General features: G+C 40.5%; 1 protein-coding gene across 2 annotated transcripts in view; it reads right to left on the bottom strand.

Moving 5' to 3' along the window:
- FAM193A (family with sequence similarity 193 member A) overlaps positions 1-20,407 on the bottom strand; it is a 76,652-nt gene extending 56,245 nt beyond the window's left edge. Inside the window, exon 1 of one of the 2 annotated variants that reach the window (XM_079305851.1) lies at positions 19,912-20,407. In XM_079305851.1, the coding sequence (XP_079161977.1) occupies positions 19,912-20,145 (234 nt within the window). In that variant the 5' untranslated portion in view covers positions 20,146-20,407. The remainder of the gene's footprint in view (positions 1-19,911) is intronic. The other variant, XM_079305852.1, reaches the window with a different exon arrangement.
- Positions 20,408-23,372: the final 2,965 nt, after the last annotated feature.

Below are 23,372 nucleotides of genomic sequence, written 5' to 3'. Positions count from 1 at the left end.
GGGAAGCAGGAAGGGGAAGAAAAACCTGAACCTACACTTTTGCCCAACTATCAAGCTTTTCTTTGCAAACTGCATCATCACTATTTGTACAAATGGCAGCTGTATCTGATGAGCCATCTTGTCATACCATCATAAATAGAGAAAAAATTCACTTCCACTAAAGCAAAATTATTTTGGTCATAAAAAGTTTTTTTTTTTTTTAAAAATCTACGTTTAAGCTCAAGGAAGTTAAGTTAAAACAAAACTTAGTATAATAAATAATGAAAAAGAAAAGAAATTATGAAGACAGCAAGAATCAAAGCCCACATTTTGAAGTAAAATTCAAATACCAGTCAAAAAGCTGCAACCCATAACATAAGCTTGTGTTCATCTTTTTATGTCTTCGTTTTTCTCAAAGAAAAATGTTTTTAAGCAGAACAAAACTCAACCAACTACAATAAGCATGAGGCTATCAGCTCTTAAATTGTGTGAAACCAAGAAAATACAGCAAGACTATACTTGTGAATACTTGGCTAAAGAAGACCATCTATTCAGATTAAAGCCAATAGAATTAATACTCTTATCTTCTTTGTATTTTGCATTGCACTGATCTGAGGTACAGCATGTAAATTAAGAACACCTTACTAAAAAATGATAATTTTTAAAGAAGTATAATCGTGCGGATGTATATTTAATTATTTGTATTGGTGATTCCGTAATTTTTTCTGTTTCCTTATATTCAACTCATTATTATTAGTTTACATGTCCAACTGTCAGAATTTTTCAATTCCCACTTTGTAATCAAAAAATTGCACATCTCAAAGGTGCATTGACACTGAAAAACATGTTGCTCCATATTTGCAACCAAAAAGCCTTTCTCAGATTAATTCTCCATCAGCACTGGGAAATGAACAGGGATTTTGTTATACCAGTGGCTGATTTTCATCACTACAACTGTGAAAAGGAAACACAATTATAAGATGCATCACGCTGTTTTCAAGAGACACTGGGAAGGAAGTATTAGTGCTGCTTCACAGCCCTCTGGAGGAGACCTCATTTGGTCAAACACCCTCAAGAAATGCCTAACTGGAACAGACATGGTGACAGCCAAACTGGGACAGCAGCAAGAGGCCAGCCTCGTTTAGCTTAGCAAAGCAAGGCAGCTCTCTGAGAGGGTACTGGGGATGGGCAGAAAACAACACTAAACTGAAGACAGGGAGGCACAGTCAAGTGTCCTGGAATACACTTCAACTGAAGGACAAGTCTATCACTCACAGCACGAAGGATATCAAGTAGAATTGAAGATATGGACAGTGAAGATCTGTTTCAAATGGAGTTGAATCAGCTAGTGAAAGGCATTTTACATATTTCTAAAGCTAGACAGAATCACAACAGCTGCCCCAATCCCTTCACATTTTTATCACCATTCACGTGAAAAAGCTTGCTTTGCAGTCACACAAATACATCTGCAACTCAGTTGTAATAGAAGAGCTGCCTTTGTCTTCTGGGTGGTTTTTGCAGCAGCAGGGGAGAGGAAGAGAAATTTGTCTACAAGAGGTCTTATAAAGCTCTTACATATCTTTTAAAACTGCTCTTAAAAAGAAAAAAAAACCCCAGTATTTTGTGTAAAGATATGGACAATTTGCAAAGTAAAGCAAACTTGAAACGAAAATAAAATCACAGGGGAAGGAAATCAGGTCTTTCACTGGTGGATGTGCAGGAATTAATTGTATTTAATGAGTTTCAGAACAGCATTAAATGCCATCTCCCCTAGCAGACAAGTGAAATGGCAGCAAGTATACAAAATAACAGAACTCACGTGCACACAAGCTTGAACTTCAGTGAAAACATACTTGTATCTGTAATACTCACATGTGGAGCTACCAAGAACCCAGACTTTCGAGTAGAAAATGGGAGGGAAGGCAATTTTGTTTTAATTACACACATTACAAATTCTTTAGAAGCACATGCCCCTTCCCACATGCAATACTTCCCTTCTTTGTAGCTAAAAATGACACAGCAAAACACAGCCAAACCACCTCCTACCAGGATTTTGCCTTTTCTGTTCTAGGAATATGTTCAACATTTTCCCAATGATTTTGCAGCCATGTGCTAAAAAAACTGAATCAAAAGCTAATAATGAACACAATTCAAGCACTCATTTTCCCAAGTACAATGAGAAAAGTATTCTGAGCAGGTAGTTAAAACACCCCAAAATTCTCTCAACTAGCCCTGACAGGTAACAACCACACGTACAATTTCTTTTCCTGGTAAGAGTTGTTAGAGCTTTAATCTGTTGCTGCAACTTCAATCTTGAACAGAAATACATAAAATTAATAGGATTATATAAAACCAACCCCAAGCAGTTTCCAGCAGTTTCCTTATAAACAGTAGAAAGCACTCATCCAAAGGCAAGCTTAAGACCTGTAAGACAACATCTAGGAAGAAGCTACCTGATTATGTAACTTCAGTGCTACAGCTGCAGAAGCTCTACTCCAGGAATAATGTTACAAGAAAATTACCTCACTTGTTAAATTAACTGTTAAAGGGTTAAACATACATCTTCCTGACAGCAAAATCTCATAAAGCATTAAGTAAAGCCACTTCTGGACACAGGAGAGGCTGTTTTCAGAATGATCCACCAAATGCAATTTCTAAAACTAGCTATGTTTTCCCCTCAACAGAAAAAAAAGCAATGTCAGGCAAATTACATGCACTGTACTAGGATATGACACTGACAGTACAAGCCAAAGAAATAATCCTCTATTTCTAAGCCATTTCAATTCTGCAAAAAAATAGCATCAGTAAGAAACAGTCCTAGATTTAATAGTTAAGAGCAATCTGCAAAATTACAGAAGATGCATCAAGTAAGCTTTACCATCAGAACTGCATTCAAAGGCTGTGCTTCTAACAAATCATTCCAAAGTTAATAAAACACCAAGTTAAGCTAATATCCACATAAGATTACCTCAGCCCTTGTACTTCATTACCCTCAAACTGCCAAGCTCTCAGTGCTCACCATACACACACATATCACATCACATCACTCATTATTTCTTATGGCCACGTGAAATACACTACTGCAACACAAGTGGCTTGCTTCAAGTACCACTATGGGAGGGAGGAGACATTTACTGAATCAAATGAGGAAACATGGAAAGCTTTAAGTCCTTTGACCCAAATTTACTGCTGAAACTCAAGAATCAGAGACCAGAGTGCCCAGGAGTCTATTCAGTTGCCCCTCACCAAAATGCAAGGCTGAAAATGGCAGGAAGACAACCATGATTCCACATACATTATTAAAATAAATAAATAAATAAATAAAATAAAAAAGTGGCATCTCTAAAACCTTCATCTGGAATGTTCCCTGACCCAAGGATGAAAAAATTATAATGGGATAGTGAGATAAATTCATGTCCCACATTTGCCTGCATTTCCTATACTGAGGAAGATTACAAGGAAAACATACAGTGCCCATAGTTCTACATTACAGATTCTAAGAAAGAGGTTTTGAGATTTGGATTGTGAGGTTTGTTTCTGGGGGGGTGAGGCATTAAAGAGTAGCAGAAGACAGCTGAGCCAAGACATCTGTGACTGCAAATTCTTTAAAGCAATTCAAGGGGAAGACTGCAAAAGACAAAGCCAAATAAACAGAAAAAACCACCCTGAAGAACAAGCTGTATATATACTGGCCCTACTTTGGTGCATACTGCTCCAGATGTTCTTTGCCTCTTTTAGACCCAAGAAAACAAAAGCTGTTCAATGGTCATTCACCACACCAACTACTCTTCATGGATACTCCTAAGAAGAATTGAGAACAAATAAGCAGTTCCCAATCAGCTCTCAACACCCCAACACTGTCAGGAACAAACTCTCTTTGCTGACAACCCCATGAATTTGAAAATGCTATCAAAGGACAGCTTTGACTTCTCCAACTATGTGATGAGGCTCTGCATGCTGGTAGGTGAAAATGCAGAAGATTACAAGGAATTAAAACACAAAAAACAAAAAGCCTTTCCTGGTTGTCAGCTTGAGGGAAGACTACTTTTCACTAGGACCATGAGCAAAACATCAAGAGTTCAAAGATGATACCAGGGCAAGAGCCTAGAAGTAAGTACAAGTAATTATTCACAAAAGTTCATAAAATCCGAGTAACCAATCCATCAGTCTTAGACAAATGCATATTAATGCATAAAGCATAAGAAAAGCAGTTAGAATTCTCTGGATGGGATTAACACTATGATCTACTTCATAAGAGTCCCTTTCCCACTGGAATACTAACAGAAAAAGGATCCAGTCAGTTCACCACAAAACACAACAAAAACTTAAACATGCAAACAAAAACCCAAACCAAACAAATCAAAGTGCTGAGGAGTGTTATGCCCTACACCCAAAGGATAAAAGCATTACAAATGCAGAGAGGTATCCTGCAAGTCTGCAAATAATAAAATGAGGAAAGCACATTAATGCTATCAAACTGCAAGATTACCACAGACTATCAAAAAAGGCCAACAGACAGATGTTATGCTTTCTGAAAGGGGAAAAAAAATCCTAAGACTTTTTGTTACAGGGAGATAAGAAGAACCTAGGCACCTACTGGGAATGGCTTGAAGAACATGCATCTTTAAAACACAGAAAGCAACTGAAGACACTTCCTTTAACCGTGGCAGCAAGAAAAAAACAGTTGACAGTAAACAATAAGAGATAGTTGCACTGGAAGTGAACCATCAATTCAATGGTTACTGAAGAGGGAAAGGAAGGAAGAACACCAAGGGATAGATTTCACATCATTAAATAAAAGCTCACAGATGACAAGTCTATGGCAAGGAAAAGTTAATTCTCAAATGACACAATAGAAACAAACAAATTCAAGAAAACCAAGCACAGCAAGAAAATAGAAAACATAGAAAGAGAATAATGACTCAGAAAAAGCACACATGAAGGGAGTAAAGCATAACAATGGAAAGAGAGTAAGAGGGACAAATATGAAAGACTAAAGGCACAAAATGAAAGAATTCTTATAAAACAGCTTGAGGCCACTAAGAAATCATTATATCAGTATACTACTACTAGAATTTCTCCATTACTGAATGAAAACCGAAAACAAATTGATGAAGAACAAAGAGATCAACTACAAGCAGGTGACCAGCATAATTAGCACAAGTAAATGAGCACAAATATCCACCAAGAATCAGCTGACTATTGGAAAGAGATGTATTTTTTCCAAGTAGGCTAGATCTGATAACATTCAAGAAACTTCCTCAGGAAATCCTTTGAGCCACCTCAAAAATCAATAATCCTATCTTCGAAAACCCATGGAGGATGTCTTAGATAATCAGCAGCTCAGAAAAAAAGTGAACTATTTAAACCCTTTATTTAAAACAAAGAAATAATCTCAATCCTCAAAGAAAACCCAACCCTCCACCCAATTTTTTTTTTTTAAAAAGCCCAAAAACTGAGGGAGAAAAAAAGGACAGAAGGTAGAAACATCTGAGGAATGGATTGTTTTAAGCTCCCAAAATAGTTAAATATACCCAAACAATCTCTTCAAGTACTTAGATGATATGGAGAGCAGGAACAGCCACCTTCATTATGTCAAACCAGTAAAATTCTCTTCAATGAAAGATTTACTTAGGGGAGGAAGAATAAATGTCATGATTTACTTGATTAATGTCTTTGACAGCCTTAAGTACTGAAACTGTCTCATGACCAAATTAAATATCAAGATCTTGACATTACCACAAATTTCCAAATAGATTGAAGTGACTACATGCAGAAGAAGAGTCAACAAGGTCAGACTGATGGAAAAACTAATGCTACCTTGGGATGCATAGCTTATGTGACACAGGACATAATCCTTTCACCTAACACTGCTCCAGTAAGTCTCAAAGGGACAACTGCAACTCATTCTGAACACAGGTCTTTGAGCCAGGTCTTGAGGAACAGCTGGAGAAAAGCCACAACAGAACTACCACCAGACACAGACAATATTACCTGCCAGTAAGGGCTGAGAGCACTGGGGGCACCAACCTTACAGATCAGAATACTGAGGGGAGAGGAAGAGTCAGTTCTCTCTATCAATAGCAAACAGAATAAGCAACAAAATGTTGGAAGCACAGCAAGGGAGAATTCTGTACAATAGAGAATTAATAGCAAAGTAGTTGAGAGTAAAAACAGGCTGCTTGGTGAGGTTGTGGAGTCTCCATCAAATAGGGAATATTAAGAGCAGGTTAAACAAACAAGTAACAAAAGTAGAATCAGTACTGTCTCCACTGGCCAGAAGACAGATGAATGAGAGAAAAATAAGCATGGAAAAAACTTTTAAGACTTTAGAACACTGATAAGAGATTCTGGAATATTCCAATCAACTTTGTTGTCATATTTAAGGAGCTGGTTTACACAGATGGTTGCTTGGATTTTTGTCTACTTCCTAGAATGCAATAAAAAAAACCCCTCAAAACAACAATCAACAAAAACCCACAACATAAAACTATCTTAAAGAAAATCAATTGTATTCTCAAGACAATTCATCCACCTTTTAATATGTATATCAGGGTATATAATTACAAATACTAAGGTGCTTCAATATCTTAAAAGAAAATGAAAAGATCAAGGATTAGTGGAATCTACCTGATATGATTCACAGAGGGGAAAAAACAGGGCCAAAAAGCTCAACTCCCCTGGAAGCTACCCAGCTCCTGATACACTGTGCTGGTCAGACTACCTGTCTGCTCAGCAGTTATCCACACACTCCCTCTTACAGATGCACAAGTAAAAGTGTGATTAGGAAAATGGAAAAAAAAGCCTAATTAGAAGGATAAATTCACATAGCAGCAGTGGGACACAGACATCCTTTTTGCCTCTCCCACCTCTATTCATGGTAATACAGGGGATTTGTGAGCCTATCCAGTATAATTTCCAACTAGCCAGGCCAACTAGCTCAGGAGGTCTAACCACAAGGACTGGTTTTCTACAAACAGGAGCTACCAACATTCTTCCTGCTCAGTAGTGTCAGTCAAATTTTGCTTAAGAGGAAAAGAACCCCAACAGCATATTGGAAGGGCAGACACAACAGGCACCAGGAAGACATCTTCCAGTGATCCTCTCATGCTTTAATGACAGGGATTTGTGCTCCACTAAAGCCCACTAAGCACAGACACCTACAAAAGAAATAATTATCAGACCTAACACCTTTCTCATCATGTAGTAACACTCACTAATAGATTACTGCTATAGCTATGTAAACTCTCATGTCACAAACATCACCCTACACAATATCCATTTTGGTGAAAAAATTAAGACAAGGACAATTTCTAGTCATAAATAAAGTCTTAAAAGATTCAATAAAGGCAGTCCATTGCATCAACTCTTTTTTGCTGAACGTGAATTATTACCAACACTAAAAAAATTTTGCCTGTAACCTTGAAAAGTTAAACTACTCAAGCACATTATATAAAGAATATATTTGTGGCAGAAGTGTCAGAGACAGGACAATGCAAGCAAAACAAAACAGTGAAGACTAACTTCCTGTTATAAAAAAGAAGGAAATACATGAGTAACAAAGAAACCATAGAATTTTTTTTTTTACATCAGACAAATTCATCCCTAACTTGGAAAAACAATTAAAATGTAAAAATACAATTATCTGGGAATTACTTTTTAATGTTAGGGCAATACCTCACATACTGAGGGTTGGAGTAGGAGGTGTTGATCTGTTGGAAGGCAAAAAGATTGCAGAGCAATCTGGACAGGCTGGATCAGTGGGCCAAGGTCAGTGACCTGAGGTTAAACAGTGCTGGGTCTGCCCCTGGGTCACAACAACCCCTGCAGTGCTACAGGCTGGGACAGAGGGGCTGGAAAGGGCCCAGTGGAAAAGGACCTGGGGGTGCTGGTGGAGAGTGGCTGAACATGAGCCAGGTGTGCCCAGGTGGCCAAGAAGGCCAGTGGCACCTGGCCTGGATCAGCAACAGTGTGGCCAGCAGGACCAGGGCAGAGACTGTCACACTCAGCACTGTTGAGGAGGCCTCACCTCAAGTCCTCACATTCAGCCCTCAACCATTTTCTACAAAGTCACTGAGGTCCAGAGGACATGCAGCTGGTGAGGTGTCTAAAGGATAAATCCCATGAAAAGTGGCTGAGGGTGCTGGGAGTGTTTAGCCTGGAGAAAAGGTGGTTTGGGGTGATGTTACTGGATTCTACAACTCCCTGACAGGAGGCTAAAGCCAGCTGGGGCTCAGTCTCTTCTCCCAGGCAAACAGCAACAGGACAAGAGGAAATGGCCTCAAGCTGTGCCAGGTAAGGTACAGGCTGGACATTAAAAGGAATTTCTTCAAGAAAACAGTCGTTAAACATTAGAATGGACTGCCCATGGAAGTGGTAGAGTCACCAGCCCTGAAGGTGTTCAAGAAATGACTGGACATGGCACTTAGTGCTATGGTTTGGTTGACACGGTAGTGATCAGTCAAGGCTTGACTCCCAATCTCAGAAATCTTTTCCAACTTCACTGACCATGAGACTCTGTATCCTCCACTTAGTAACATTGTAGACTATTTATATGCTATTCCACCAAGTTAAGACTTCATGGGAAAAGTTCATAAAGATACTGAGTTTCTCTGGATTATCACAAATATAAACAGGGCTGGGAATAAATGTCTTTATTTTTTTTTTAGTATTTTCAGTGCAAGGGAGGTCTAACACCAGTTAGGATCCTCTAGGCTTTAGCAGAGGAGACAGACTACCATGAACTTTTGCAGCTTAGCTGTCAAATCATCTACAGTAACACCTGACTGAGAGATAAGCCAGTCTCACCAACAGGTAACATCTAGTGCAACCTGCTGACTTCAGAGTTTGTTTCAAAACTGCCTGCACATTTAGACAAACACACGTTTCTGTGACCTTAGGTAAAAGACACAAAGGCAAGCACACATTCAGACTTCTGTCAGAATGTTCTACTTAAAGAATAAAACATCACAGGCCATTTCTAGCAACGCTTTAACAATTTTCTAGGGATCAGAACAATCCCCTAAACCTTACACAACCACTAGGTCTTCCCCTGAATAAAAATGAAAACATAGGCTCAGAAGTACTTTAAATATTGACAGAAAAATTTTCCTCTTCATTTTTTAAACATGCAGCTACCAGATTTATAAAAAACATACAAGAAGCAGTCTAAATAATATTAAATGTGTGATTGTCATAATTTCCACATAATTCTGAAAAGCAGTAAGCTAGGTCACCAATGACAGCACTTCCGAAAGCATTAAATAATAATTAATATTTAACTTAGTTACTATGCAATGTTTCTCAGTACAAAGTTCCATATCCTCCTACATAAGATTTCAAGTCTGTAACTAGTGGATACTGTCTAAGTATGGCAGCCTATTTTTCAGACAGAAAGGTAACTGTATTTTTTTCCTTTGAAAGCATAAGAATCTTTTTGAAAGCTTTTTTTTTTTTAATATCTAAAAATTATGGAACTTTAATTTCGTCCACTTTTATTCTTGTGGTTTAGATTTGTATGATGCTAAAAAAACCCCAACCTAGTCATCTTCAGGCTGCTGCTGCAAGCAGTCTCAAATCACAACAGACACCAGTACAATTCCCTGCAGACTCCCTGAAAAGAAGTGCAGAATGACAGTATAGTGGAGACAAATCTTGGGAGTAGCCAGGGAAAAATGTGAAGATAAAATAAAGATGATCACAGAGGTAAAACTGCAAAGTTTCTTCGACAGTAAAGGAGAGTTCTATATCTGGCTGGGTGACAAACTAAAACCTGAATTCATCTGAGGCCTATTCCAGGGAAGATCTGGGTTTCAACTACACATTAGCCACAGCCACATAGATAAGTTAAGGCCATTAAAACAAATTTGTGAAAAACTTCTAGTGAACCTCAGCTAAACCACTAGCTTGCCATCTGTTGTGGCAGCAGCTTATTGAAGATAAGCAGCCTGGAAGCATTATGGCAATTAAGAAATCTTTTGGTCATTAACTCCACACCAATTAAACACTAAAGGCTGGCAGAACCACACTGTGGCTCAGAACTGCTTTTTAAGGTGAACTCTTCTGTTCCTAAGGACTGGTTAGATGATGAGACAAAGCATGGCAAAGAACTTTTAAACCTTTACTCAAGTGCTTCTTCATCCATTGGTAGCCCACCTATGTGTGTGTTCTACTCAAAAATAATTGCCATGCACACATATCAAGTATTTATTTTATTCCTACACTTACATAGCAAATTCTTTAACCCACATTGAAAAACATGTTTCAACAAGTCTCAGTACATGCACACACACATTCTCACTCATGCAACCGTCCATGAAAGTGTCTCTGGGCTTGCATCACCATTAGTCTTATCCAAATTCAGAGTGTCCTATCTACCTCAATGAAATATTCCCTACATCACATTTGAAATGGTCAAGTGTTGAGTTTAATATGGTTATAGAACTTGGAAGAGGTTCCCCAATTCCCTTTAATACTTATAAACTAACAAAAGTCTGCCTATGACAACATGTTCTACTCAAGGCATTTTTAAATTAAACTACTGATCTCAGTGGAAAAAAACAACTAATATTAGAAATATCTGAACTACCTGTTCAGCCTCAAGAAGAAGAGAAAACAAGAGAGTCCATCTTATCAATGTCTATAAGCATCTGAAAGGAGGGTATCAAGCAGATGGAGCCAGTTTCTACTCAGTAATGCCGGGCAATGGACAAGAGGTGGAAACCGATGCACAGAAGTTTCACTTGAACATGGGAAAGAACTTCCTCACTGTGCAGGAACACTGTGGATTCTTCCTCACTGAAGATATTCAAGAACTGTCTGGAAACCATCTGGAGCAATGTGCTCTACAAAAACCTTACTGGAGCAGACAGGTTGGACCACAGACCCCACAAGTGGTCCCATCCAACTTCAACAATTCTGTGTACAATTCAATGGTATTGTCATTCAGGAAGTTTAGGAAGACCTTCTTTGAGAGCTAAAGTTTCTATATTTGAGCACAGGGAAATAAACTAACCCAAAACTACCAAAACACAAGAAAACACACTTTGGCATTAAAAAAAAAAAAAAAAACAACTTAGTTTAAAACTTTAATTATTTTAGCCCCAATATACAGAAGAAATCAAAGTTTGCAGTGCTCACAGTTACTGCACTGACTTCAACCACATACAGCTGTTTGTGCTAGTCCTCTCTCTTTGAAAAGAGCCTCAAAGAGAGAAGTGGGTGGCAGCGTATTCAAGTCTGGCACCCCTGCCTAAAGCCACATATTTGGCTTCTAAGGAGCTATCATTGATGCAGTTTGACAGCACCAAGCTGAAAGCAGAATAGGAATCAAGGTAGAGCCTCACAGCTCTACTTTGCAGCACTACATGTACATTACATTTAACACAGTTTCCAACATATTTCAACACTACACATAATGAGATATCCCCTAATACACAGACTTTAGAGTCCTGGCATTAATTAACAGACTGGTTTCAGAAAAATTATTCTAGTGCCTGCCTTGTTTTCCTTCCCTCACTTTACAATCCTGGTACCATGACAGACATTCAAAACCTGAGGCACAGGACCAAAACTTCTCAGTCAAATTCAAAACACAAGTCTACATCATGTCATGCTTAGCCAGTGCACTCAACAGTCTGTTTTTCTTTCTTGAACTCACTTGCCCATTCAAAAGGCCAAGCATATTTCACTACTACTGATAATGCATTCTCTTTTACAGCTTTCTCACCTCATTCACATTAACTCATCTCCTACTTCATTCAAAAGGGAAAAAAAAAGTTTAGTCTTATTCTGTCCTTTCAAAGACCCCACCCTCATTCACTGCCCACAGACTTCTGTTAACTTACCAAGCCTGTAACTACCACCTGTTTCTTCTGACAGGAGGAGAACAAAAGCAGATCAAAAAAGACCAGCACCCATGAAAACAGTCTTTTTCTACATAAAAAGGTGCTGCTTCGGGGCCTTGTTCAGATGTCAGTCTAGTTGGCAAATATCTGTGTTTAGAGCTCCAGAATGATTGCTGGTGGGCAGGGCTCAAGACTAACAATGAATTATCCTGCACTAGCTCTGGCAGCAGCCACCCCTGCCAACACACAACTGTGCTAAACCCACCTGAGAGGCAGATTACTGCCCTAAATTCCAGATCATATATTAGCTTATATGACCAATTTTTTATAAAAGCTGGCCCAGGAGATAGAGGGTCCTTACACAACATGACATGCATTTCCCCCTTCTCAATAGCCTTATGAGTGTTATAACTGATTCCCAGTACTGCAAAACCTCCTTCAGCTCCTGATGCTATAGAGAAACATGACTACTACTCTACTCCTTACTTCCCAGTAGCCCTTCTGAGGACTCATTTCTGAGGTTACTTCTGCTATGCCTGCAAAAGGTGAAACCTTAAGGGGGAAGTAAAAAGGTAACTACACAAAAATATACCTTGATTAATTCACTGTTGTCCATAGTAGCGGACAAGTAGCGTAAAACCTTTTGATTAGTAAAACCTTTTGAGTGGACTTCATTTTCTTTTAGTTTCTATTCCTAATTCAGAAAATTACAAATAGTTATGGGTCTAAGGAGCCCTTTAAATTTTAAAAGAACAACTGCTAGAGTTAATTACTACAGCTAACTTATCAATCATATTTAATAAAACAGGTATCAATCACTTGTTTTATATTCTAGAGTTTTATATTCTAGTGAGTATGCATATGTTTATACCCCATCTTTAGAAAGCTCATGTCTATAGCACATGTACAGGTTTGTGACACACTAAATGCTGCCCAGCTCTCTAGACAGAGAGAGCTTGGTCTTGCTTTAAGTAGAGAAGCTACTATTTTCAAAAAGAGCAACAACTGACTAAGGAATCAAAGTGAGCAAAGCTGACATGGCAGCACAAGCCATGACTAAACAACCACTTTTGATATTGTAAGCATAAATAATATCTAGAAGAACAAAGATGGGCATCTGAAAATTTACATCTAGAGCAGTGAAGACCCCTGTGCTGCCAGCCAGACACTTCTATCCAGTGGGCTACCTTTCCCTGGAGAAGACAAGAAACAGCTATTTAGAGCAGCAAACACTGCCCCAACAGCTGATCACATCCTCCATCTGTCTGCAGCTCAACACAGACCACTGAACTGCTGCCAAAGCAGTTAAAGGAAAAAAAAAAAAAAAAAAAAAAAAAAGCTAGCAGCTTTTTCCTAAGAGCAACTGCCATCCATGATTCCCCCCCCCCCACCAAAGAAATTAGTCCTCACTGCCTATTGTGGCCCCTCCTGGACCACAATTCACCTCCCACAGCCACATTCTACCAGGAGTACGAGATGACACTATAAGAGAAGTCCTGAAGTTCAGGTGCCATAAATAACAAGTTTGCTTAAGATCCAAGCAGTCCACAGCTCCAGACTTCAATCACATTTGTGACTTTGTCAAAACCTAATTATTTACCTGGATGACTGTGGTCCCATCTTTTTGAACATCATTCACAAGTAACCACCTGACAAAGCTACTACAAGCCAGTTCAACAGATTAGTTGTGTGAAAGGAGGACTAATGTAAAGATCTACTGTGCATGAGGACTTTGTGATGTTCCACAGGAAGCAACAATACAGAGGTACCTACAACCTACTGTGGTTTGTTCTTCTAGGCCCGAGGAGAGACTATGCACAGGAATTTTTCATGGAAGCACACAGATTGTCTTCTAAAAATGTACAATTAAGTAAATCTTTTGTTTCCTCCTTATAAATGAGCAAAGTTACTCTTAAAAATTTAAGATATGACCCCAGGGTGCAAGTATCATAACCTATTTGAGCTCCAACTTTTTTTGTTTTTTAAGAGGAAGGAACCATAACTGAGTGGGCAGATAGAGGCTAAGCATGGCCTCCTACACAGGTTTTTCACTTTATCCAACTTGAGGCACTCAGTTTGTACCAAAATCTCTCCAGGCTTCCTTTAATAAAGATTGGAGAGAGATGGTCACTCTACAGAGTGATGCAGAACAGGAATGCCATCCTCTCAGATGCCTCAGCAGGTTCTATCATTACTAGGAATTTTCAGATGGAGAGAATTTCCTTTGTGGCCTTTGCAAAAGAAGGGGAGTTGATTATTTAAGAACATGGTTAAAGTTCCTACCCCAAGGAAGTTTTTCACCAGTGCTATCACCAATCCAACAACTTCAGTTCAACAGCTTGGAAGAGCACACAGACAGCCCCATTAATTTCCCCTTAAAATCCATTCTGCAGACCAGTGCCTGGACTAGCTTATGCATCACTAAAGCAGCTGTATATTCTCTGTTAAAAAAAGTAAACAAGAAAATATTTAGGAAAAAATATTTACCTCAGGTAAATGCTATGTTGCTCAGATGTATCTTTAATAGTATTTCTGGTGTGTTTCCTCGCAGGCAAGGAGGTGAAGTATTGTTATAGGCTGCCTCAAATTTTTACAACATAAAATTAAGTAATTGTAGTGTCAAAAGAAAAAAAAAGGCAAATTTATTCTACTGCATTCTCAGAAAAACTTTAATTTGGGCAGTTCTTGCAATGCCATTAAGAGTAACATCATAAAAGTAATTTTCCTGTTGAACTCTTCATTTGCAGCAAAGGAACTGAACTGCAGTATTCTTCTAGACACTTAACTCAAATGTTTCATTATGTTTATTCTAGGAAAATTCCACATATGGAATATTCTTTTTCAATACAGACCAGTCCACTGCTACCTTGGTCACTATTAAAAAAAAAAAAAAAACAGCAGAAGAAAGGAAAATGTAGGGACTTTTTCCATTGCCTTAATAAAAGGGGATATCTGACCTCCTTTCCCATCAGTGAAGGAGCCCCCAAAAATTATTAAACCTTTGATTACTCAGATCTATACAAACCCAGAACTGCCTAGCACATCCATGGAATCCTGTACACCCTATGCAAAGCAGGTTTATTTCCCAGTTCTCCCCAGTCACTTCTCCACAACATGTCTTCAGTAGGTCTGTATTTGCTCAGGACCACCCTTGCTAAACACACATACCAGAGTCTGAATAGTCTCATAGGCACTAAGCATCCACTCAGCTCTCCTTGCCAGGCCAGAAGAGAGGCTGACTGATCTCTCACTGTTAAGGAGAAAGGATCCAAAGATTCCCCCCAAAATGGGATACTGCAACAGGATAAATGCCATAACCAAGAAAATAATGTAATGTTAAATACTTAAATAAAGCTTCAGGTACTGTTTGGGGTGAAAAACTTGCAGGAGAAGAACCGGACAAGAACCCTGAATATTTCAGAACTAATTTTTCAAACTAATCTAGTTCCAAATTAAATCAACAGGGTTTTGCTTACACAGTCAAGAAACAAAAAGAAGGAGAGGAAGGGAGTCACTATGTTTTTTAGGGTAAAAAATTTCTCTCTCTCCATCTTTCACATTTTGCAAGCAATACAGCAAGGGGAAAAAAATCCTGTGCCTTCACACCCGGAACTGAATGTCTCCTAACAAAGCCAAAGGAGAATCCTTAGCTTACATGGATTAGATGCCTTTTTTTTGGGCACATTTTTGGTATGTTTCATTTAACAATTCACAACCAATTATTCTTATTATCAGCTGACCATGATTTTGCAGGTGCAGGAGGAGGGGGAGAAATGGAAAGCTCAGGGATTGGATACACCTCAAGGTCATGAGTACACACAGGCACACACTTCCCAGGAGCAGCATTATGAGATCTGACCCAGTCACTGGTACTGTGCCTCTGGTCCCAGGTCTATTAGCTGAAAAATGCCTTAACTGAGCATGGGAAGAACTATGAAAGAGCTAATAATGTGAATGTTATGCAACCACTAAGCTTGTTTTAAAGTTGGAAATGCTCTGTTTAGATTCTGCTTCTAAATTAGCGAGTTAACTCAACCATACCATCTAAAGCAAATCCTAATAGTTTTATCCCATTGTGTCTCCTTTTGTTATAAAAAGCAGAGCATAAGCTCTTCAGGGCAGGCACTGCATGTCTATTACCAAAAAAACAAAAACAACAAAAAAAGAGAACTACCTCCTTTAATCAGAGGAGCAAATTTACTACCTGACTGTCACAAAGGCTTGCTTTTCTTCAAGTCAGTGTTAAGTGTTTATAAGTACTGACTGTCTCAGCCTGAGGAGCAGAGGTTATAATACTGTTCTATTAATTGGAGTTTATCTAGTTTACCTGAGCCTTGGCAAAAATTGGCCAAAATAAGTTTGCTTTTGGAGAGAAGGCCCTACATGAAAGCACAAAAGTGAGCTATTTGCTGAACTTCTGAGCTCCTGACAAAGCTCCTCTTTTGAATGTTTCCTTCCTTTTGAATGTCTGAATCATGGAAGGGGAAGAGGGAACAGGGAAAATCTGAAATCACAAATCAAACAGATATCACTAAAATGCAATGAGCTACAAAGCTGCTGAAGAAATTGGCAATGTACATTCTGCTATGTATAGAATCTCTATTGAAAAAGCAATACCCCATAATAAAAAAATAGTCTGCTGAAGTATTTTATGAAATTCTAAAGCAGCTCTCAAAAATATAAGAGGATCCAATACATTACTACACTTCACATACAATACTTTGAAAAATGCAAGTGAGAGAATTGTAAAATGGCTACTAAATTATTCCCGTTAATCACACAAGATTGGTCAGACCTGTAACAAAAAGTATTTCTGTAGCTGATCAGCTGCTGACATACCACTCTTCACTCCAAAATACCTGAATATACTAACGAATAGCCAATTTTGCTATACCATATGTATGAATTATGCAGTGGTTGCTAGAGATAATCAAATGCCTCTCACATCAATAATACAACTGTCCGTCAAAAATTTATAGGATCAGATTAAGAAAGCCTGATGCAATGCACTACTGAATTAGAACAGAAAGCAAGATCTATTTCCATAAATATGCATATTAAAAAGAAAAAAAATCCTAGACAAGTCCTGCAACAGCACTGGACAACTAGGTAACTTGGTTTCCAGTTCCATGTACATGGGATAACACACCTTCCAGGAAGATCCCGTTAGGATTTGCCTACTTGCATCCCAGAACAAGACTCAGCATGTACTCTAATGCAGAATTTAGCCTACAGTCTTAAAAAACCCTCCAGATAAGATGTATAAAAACCTCAGTTCAAATGTATTTGTTAGCTCTAACAAGGTTAGCTTGAATTTCAATATTGGCACATAAGCTTTTAGTCTGAACCATAAATATGTTCATTTTTAAACTACAGTCAACCTATTTCATAAAGTAGGTTCAAAGTATATGTTATTCTGAACAATTACTGACACACAAGAATGTGGACCACACACAGGATCATTCCTTTAGCATCCTGTTTCATTCTGTCTTTTAGACAAGTTTTGGAAGAAACACCTGACAGAACACTAGTAGAAGGATGTGCCCACCCCATTCAGAATGGTTGCCCTAAAACCAGTTGAGGGACAAAAGTTGGAAAGTGCATGAGAACAAGTAGAACACACTATGATTTGCAGCAAACACTAAATTTTTGGGGAGCTGGTGGTTGTATTTTACACCTTTTCAAAGATTAAATACCTAAGTTTGTTCAGCAGAGAGCTAGCTGATGATTTCTCTTGCCCACCAAAGGGAACTTCACATTATTCAGGGTAAGATGAAAGTAAAGAAAGCCTGGTTACTACTTTACAGCTATTAGTATGTTGCTTATTCTCTATCTAGCCAAAACAAACATTGTACCTAATTTAGACATGATATGTCATGTAAAATACAGTTTTTTTCTCAATTTCATCCAGAAAAAACATCTGCTAGTGTTTCACTCAAAAAACCAAGTCTTGTTTTGATCATGTACACTAAACTATCAAATTTTTACATACCACTAAGGCAATCTTATTTTCACATCAGCAAGAGTAATGCAATGATTCTTTAAGATTTCACCTTTGCAACAAGATTACCAGTGAATTTTTAAGTACTGGCAATTTTCACATCATAACTATTGGAAAGTTATTGAAAGTGTCATGAAAGAAGTCACTGAAAGCACTATGGAGGAAGCAACATCAGCTTTAAAGGAGCATCATGGGCTATAAGCAAAAACCTTTCAAAAAACTGAGCACAGGCATCTACCTAGCCTCAAAATTTCATTCCAATATGCTTACTGTTCAATTGATCAAGGCTTTTGCTGCAGTTTTATTCTAGTTTAACTAACTGATCTGTTTGTTTAACTGACTTAACTTCCCACTTGCCCATCAGTCTTCAGAATCACCTGCATCATACCACAAATGGAAACAGAAACATTTGACAAATCACATACACAACTAAGAGTAGAGGCAAAAAAAAGACCAATTAAGACAAAGTCCAAAATGCATTAAATCATGTGTTGTGTACACTAACAGAAGTATGAATAACACGTAAGTGTAATAGACAGATGCATTATCCCAAAAATTTAGTGTTGAAACACTAAACTTTCACACATTACATACTTCCAGAGGGACTGAGAAATTTTATTAGGAACTATACAGCCTGAAAGAAATAAGGAACACAGAGTAGGTAGACTAGCAATGATTCTGGGTTTTAAGATAAATTTCAAAAAGATCCCATATTGCCTGATGAGAACCAAAGTTCTAGACTACATATAACCACACAAGACATAAACATCAAAATACTGGGGGTAGTGGAGCCACATCGATGTCCCATTCTAAGCATCACTTTGCTGCTGGTTTTATTTCCCTTGGCATAATGATGTTTAGCAACATTTAGGAACCTGTGCCTGTAAAGGCTTGTGATCTAAGATGTAAAACAAAACAAGATGCATCTTCTTGCTACAGGTTTAGATAGAATACTGTTGAGTGATGACTTGCAAAGCTGCAAATAAAAACTTGCCCACCTCTTTGCCATTAGGCACATCATTCTTCCGGATATCTAAGTCACATACAGGCTACTGTCCCACAAGGAAATTAGGTGTGAAGTATCAGATTAGGAGAGACATACAGAAACAGTTTATCTAAAGCATGGCAGCCAAGTATGAAAGTGTGTGAATCCAACTTTTAGAGAGAGGAGAAAAAAAAGTTAACTTACAATCATCAGATTGTTAACCCAGCAAAATAGATGAGCACAAAACTACATGGAAAACAAAATAAACCTATTTGCTATACCATGGTATTTCAGACACGCTACATCACAAAAGCCAATTCTTTAATTTCCCCTTCACGTGCTCAACAAGTTTATGAGAGCAAGAGGAAACGGAGCAGGTGGTATGACATGCACATGGAAGTCTGAAGATGCTGTCAGCAGGAAATGCTGCTGTAAATATGATACCTGAACACAAGCTCTGTGCTGATAACAAAAACTTGAGGCAACCTTTACCAGAAAAAGGAACATGAACTTATTTGCTATTTTGCTACTTGAACCAACAGGACACCTTTTTAAGGGCTTAATCCTTGAGTATTTTTTCTTGGAAAAAAAAAAAAAAAAAACAGGTAAACGACACAATCTTCTCTCTAGTGGTTTTGGTTCGTCAATTTCAGATAAATTTTACCATAATATAAAATAGTGTAACAGATGTGAATTATTCAAAGGCACCAGAGTGCCAACCAGAGTCTAAGCTACAATGAGCCTCCTATGCTTAATAACGAAGTTAGCTACTGCAAAAAGGGCGTAATGGAGGTGTCTTTTTGCTTTCCCAAGGCCTGCCCGCCTGTTTCTTACAGCTCCTCCATTAAGGTGAGACCCCGCGGATGGGGACGCCGGAGCGGATTTCAGGACAAACCCCGGGCGGACACGGCCCGGCGCAGCCCTTCCCCCACAAAGGGTGGGGAGCTGCGGACGCTGCCCAGCCCCGCCGCCCCCTCCCCGAGCCGGGCCCGGCCCCGAGCCCCCGCCGGGCCCGAGCGGCCCCGGGGGATGTGGCGGCGCAGCCCCCGGCTGCCAGCGCGGGTGTGCGGTGTCACCGCGCCCGGCCCGGCCCCGCTCACCTCGCCGTGTCCCGCCGCGGCCCCGGCGCCGCCCGGGGCTCCGCTGCCGCCGCCCGGAGCTGTCAGCAGGGCGCCCACCGCGCCCGGCGGGGCGGGGGCCGCTGCCGCCGCACCCCCGGCCTTGCCCAGCCCGCCGGTGCCGCCGCTGGGTCCCGGCCCGCCGGTGCTGCCGAGGCCGCCGCCCCGCTTGTTCTTCCGGCGCTTCGCTCCGCGCTTGGCGTCGGCCGGACTCATGGTGCTGACACCCGGGCACGGGAGGAGGGAGCGCCGGGGAGGAGGAGGAGGTGGGGGGAAGGGGCGCGGGGTCGCGCCAAGCGCCCGGGGGTGGCGAGGCCGGACGGGGCCGGGCGGGGCCGGGGCTCCCCGGGCGGCGCGGACGAAGCGAGGCTGTCACGGCCACGGGGACTCGCTCGGCCCCGGCGCCGCTGGGCAGAGTTACCGTCCAATATGGCGGACACAAGGGGAAAGTGATCCCCCTTTACGTTGGGGGGCTCCCCCTCGGCGCTGACGGGAACCTGCCGCGCGCGACACGCTGGGAGGCGTAGTTCCGTGTCGTTCCATAACCCATCACTGGTACTGATACCGAACTACAGTTCCCAGCGCACATCGCGACGCCCGCCTGGGCGCGGCGGATGAGCTCATCCGTCGCCGCGATGGCTGCTGGGAGTTGTAGTCTCCCGGTGCGCCGTTAGCCGCGTCGACCGGCGTTGCCACCCCGGTCAAGGGACTACAGCGCCGCCCAAGAGCCACGTGACTTCTTAAAGGGGCCGCAGCGCTCGGGAATAAGGCGTGAGGGGATGTTTTAGGCAAAGCTCCGCGTAAGGGGCCGCAGCCCGCTCGCCGTTCCGCTTAACTCAGCCCTTGAGCGTACGGCTGTTTTGTCATTCTGTCTCTGTACAACCATCCCTCAGAATGACATCACCGTCCCCAAATCCGACGCAAGGCAGGCTGAAAATGGAGGTTACACCATGCGCTTTGGGGCTGAGGGCACTGCTGTACCCTGAAGTGCCATGAGGTCACTGCCTGAGTCACCATCCCTGGAGGTTTTCAATAGACGTGTAGATGTGGTGCTTTGTGATGGTTTATTAGCCTGCCACGTGGTCTAGTGTGGGCTTGGCAGTGCTGCTCTCAGAGGTCTTTAACAGCCTGAAAGATTCCATGATTCTGTGTTGTTCCTCACAGTGTGCACTCACACACAGGCCCAGGAAAGGAGAAATGCTGTAGCTCTGTGCTTTGACACAATGGGTGACACAATGCAAAAGTCATAGAGGTGAGCACATTAAAATTGGTGATAACTTCATAGGATCATGGAATCCATTAGGTCAGAAAAGACTTCTGTGTTCGAGTCCAACCTATGACCAAACATCACCGTGTCAATTAGACCATGACACTGAGTGCCACGTCCAGTCTGTCCTTAAACACCTCCAGGGCTGTGACTCCACCACCTCTCTGGGCAGCCCGTTCCAGTGTCTAATCACCCTGTCTATGAAGAAACTCGTCCTGATGTCCAACCTAAACCTCCCCTGGCACAGTCTAAGACTGTGTCCTCTCATCCTGCCATTTCCCCCACCCGGCCACATCCTCCTTCCCTGTAGCAGGGATGGATAAGGTCACCCCTGAGCCTGCTTTTCTCCAGGCTGAACATCCCCAGTTCCCTCAGCTGCTCCTCCTCAGACCTGTGCTCCAGACCCTCCACCAGCTCCATTGCCCATTTCTGGATGCAATTAAATTATTTAACTTTGGGTGCTGTAATGCAAAAACCATAGGTGTGAGCACACATGGTGTTTAATAGGGAAATCTAAAATCTCTTTCCATCACTAAAATTGTGACAGTATTGAGTGGTTGTGGCAGGTCAGAGGATAGTTCAGGAGCAGCAGCATATTTTCCTTTCTTTCACCAATGACCATAGACTCTTAACAGATCATGGGAAAGACATCTTGAGGAGCTGTGGGAGAGCGATGGAAGAAGGCACTAACCTCAGCACGTCCTGATGAGTGTTGGCTGTGCCAGTAGAAGCTGCCATCCACACTGAAACTGTTCCAGGTTTAGTTTGCCTTGGTACACATAGAGGAGCTTTGCTTTTATGTGCAGACAGCTGTGAAACCAGGAGAACACGTTTGTTCATTCTCTGGTCTAGTAAATGGAAAGGGTTTTTTATGGCAGGGCTCCGGTCTTCATAAATGCATTCAATGCTCAGCACACACAGCCCTGCATAAACTGCAAATAGCAGTGGCACACATAGCTGTGTGCACTTCTGTGTGTGTGGCCTTTTGCAACAAACAAATAAATTCCAGACCCTAAAGTACAAATTTGATATTGACTTATGTTTGTAATATATGGCATTATTTTCAGAGCTAACATCTTTCACTTGAAATGGTGACACAGTCTTACATAGGGCCGTCCTTATCATCCTTTCCAAATTATATTTTCACTTGAACCCTCTTTATTTAACACCGTGCTTCTGAAAGAAAGATTACAGCTCTGTCAGTCTCTCCATCCCCTATGTATTACAGATAAAAGGCATTATTATGAGAAACTATTATAGTAAAATCACTCAACCGTACAGGAGCTAAAGTAATGCTACTTAGTCTGACATCACAGTATTTAATTCTGATAATCTTATTGCAGAAACAAATGTTTTCCTTTTACACTTCAGAAAATAAGGGACGTCCTGATTTTTTTTTTAATCCAGTTTTCAATATTAAAATTCACAGTGCAGGAGAGTAGGTTTTTATAAACTATGCAGGCCAAGGTCTTTTTTTAAACCTGCAGGTAAATACAGTGGGAAATTAAGTACACCTATGGGTTTGCACTGAACTTAGCTACCATACCTTGTTTTAACTCACAATTAGCCAGTAGGTTGTTTTAGAAATGAACTTGCTACTTTGATGGTGGATTTGAATGTTTGTATGAACCGGAACAAAAGGCAGAGGAAATTAATTTGACTGCTGTGGAGACCTACGACTATGTTTCTTGTCTTTACTTGAGTTAAATTACTTGTAACATTCCACCTCATCCCCAAGAAAATAAACTCAGTCATTTGAACAAACTAACTTTAATTTACCTCATTGTTAATTTAAAGCATGGCATGGCATTTCAAAACCCTTTTAGGGGAAAAATTATTTGTACTCTGAAGATTTTTCACATTTTCCAGGAACAACATACATAAAAACTCACTGCATAAACAGTGCAGATCACTGCAGGGCTTTCCCATGCTCTTCCTTTGAACCAACACAGTTTCAGCAGCATTGTAATTTTCCCTGTGAGCCATTAAGTCAATGAAAGGCTGAATAGAGAGCTCAGGTCACAGTTACCTTTGAGTTCTGCCTTCAGGATGTCAGAGTGGCTGGAAAAACTCAATATGGTTTTACCAGCTCACTGGAATATTTGTCCTGGTCTCCTGTTGCACACAGAATGGTGTAAGGAGTCCATACCCTCAGCTGCTGTTATAACTTCCAGTA

Source organism: Erithacus rubecula, assembly GCF_903797595.1.
Source record: "Erithacus rubecula genome assembly, chromosome: 5".
Lineage (NCBI taxonomy): Eukaryota > Metazoa > Chordata > Aves > Passeriformes > Muscicapidae > Erithacus > Erithacus rubecula.
The sequence above is the reverse complement of the archived record's forward strand: the minus strand, read 5'-3'. Positions and strand labels throughout refer to the sequence as shown.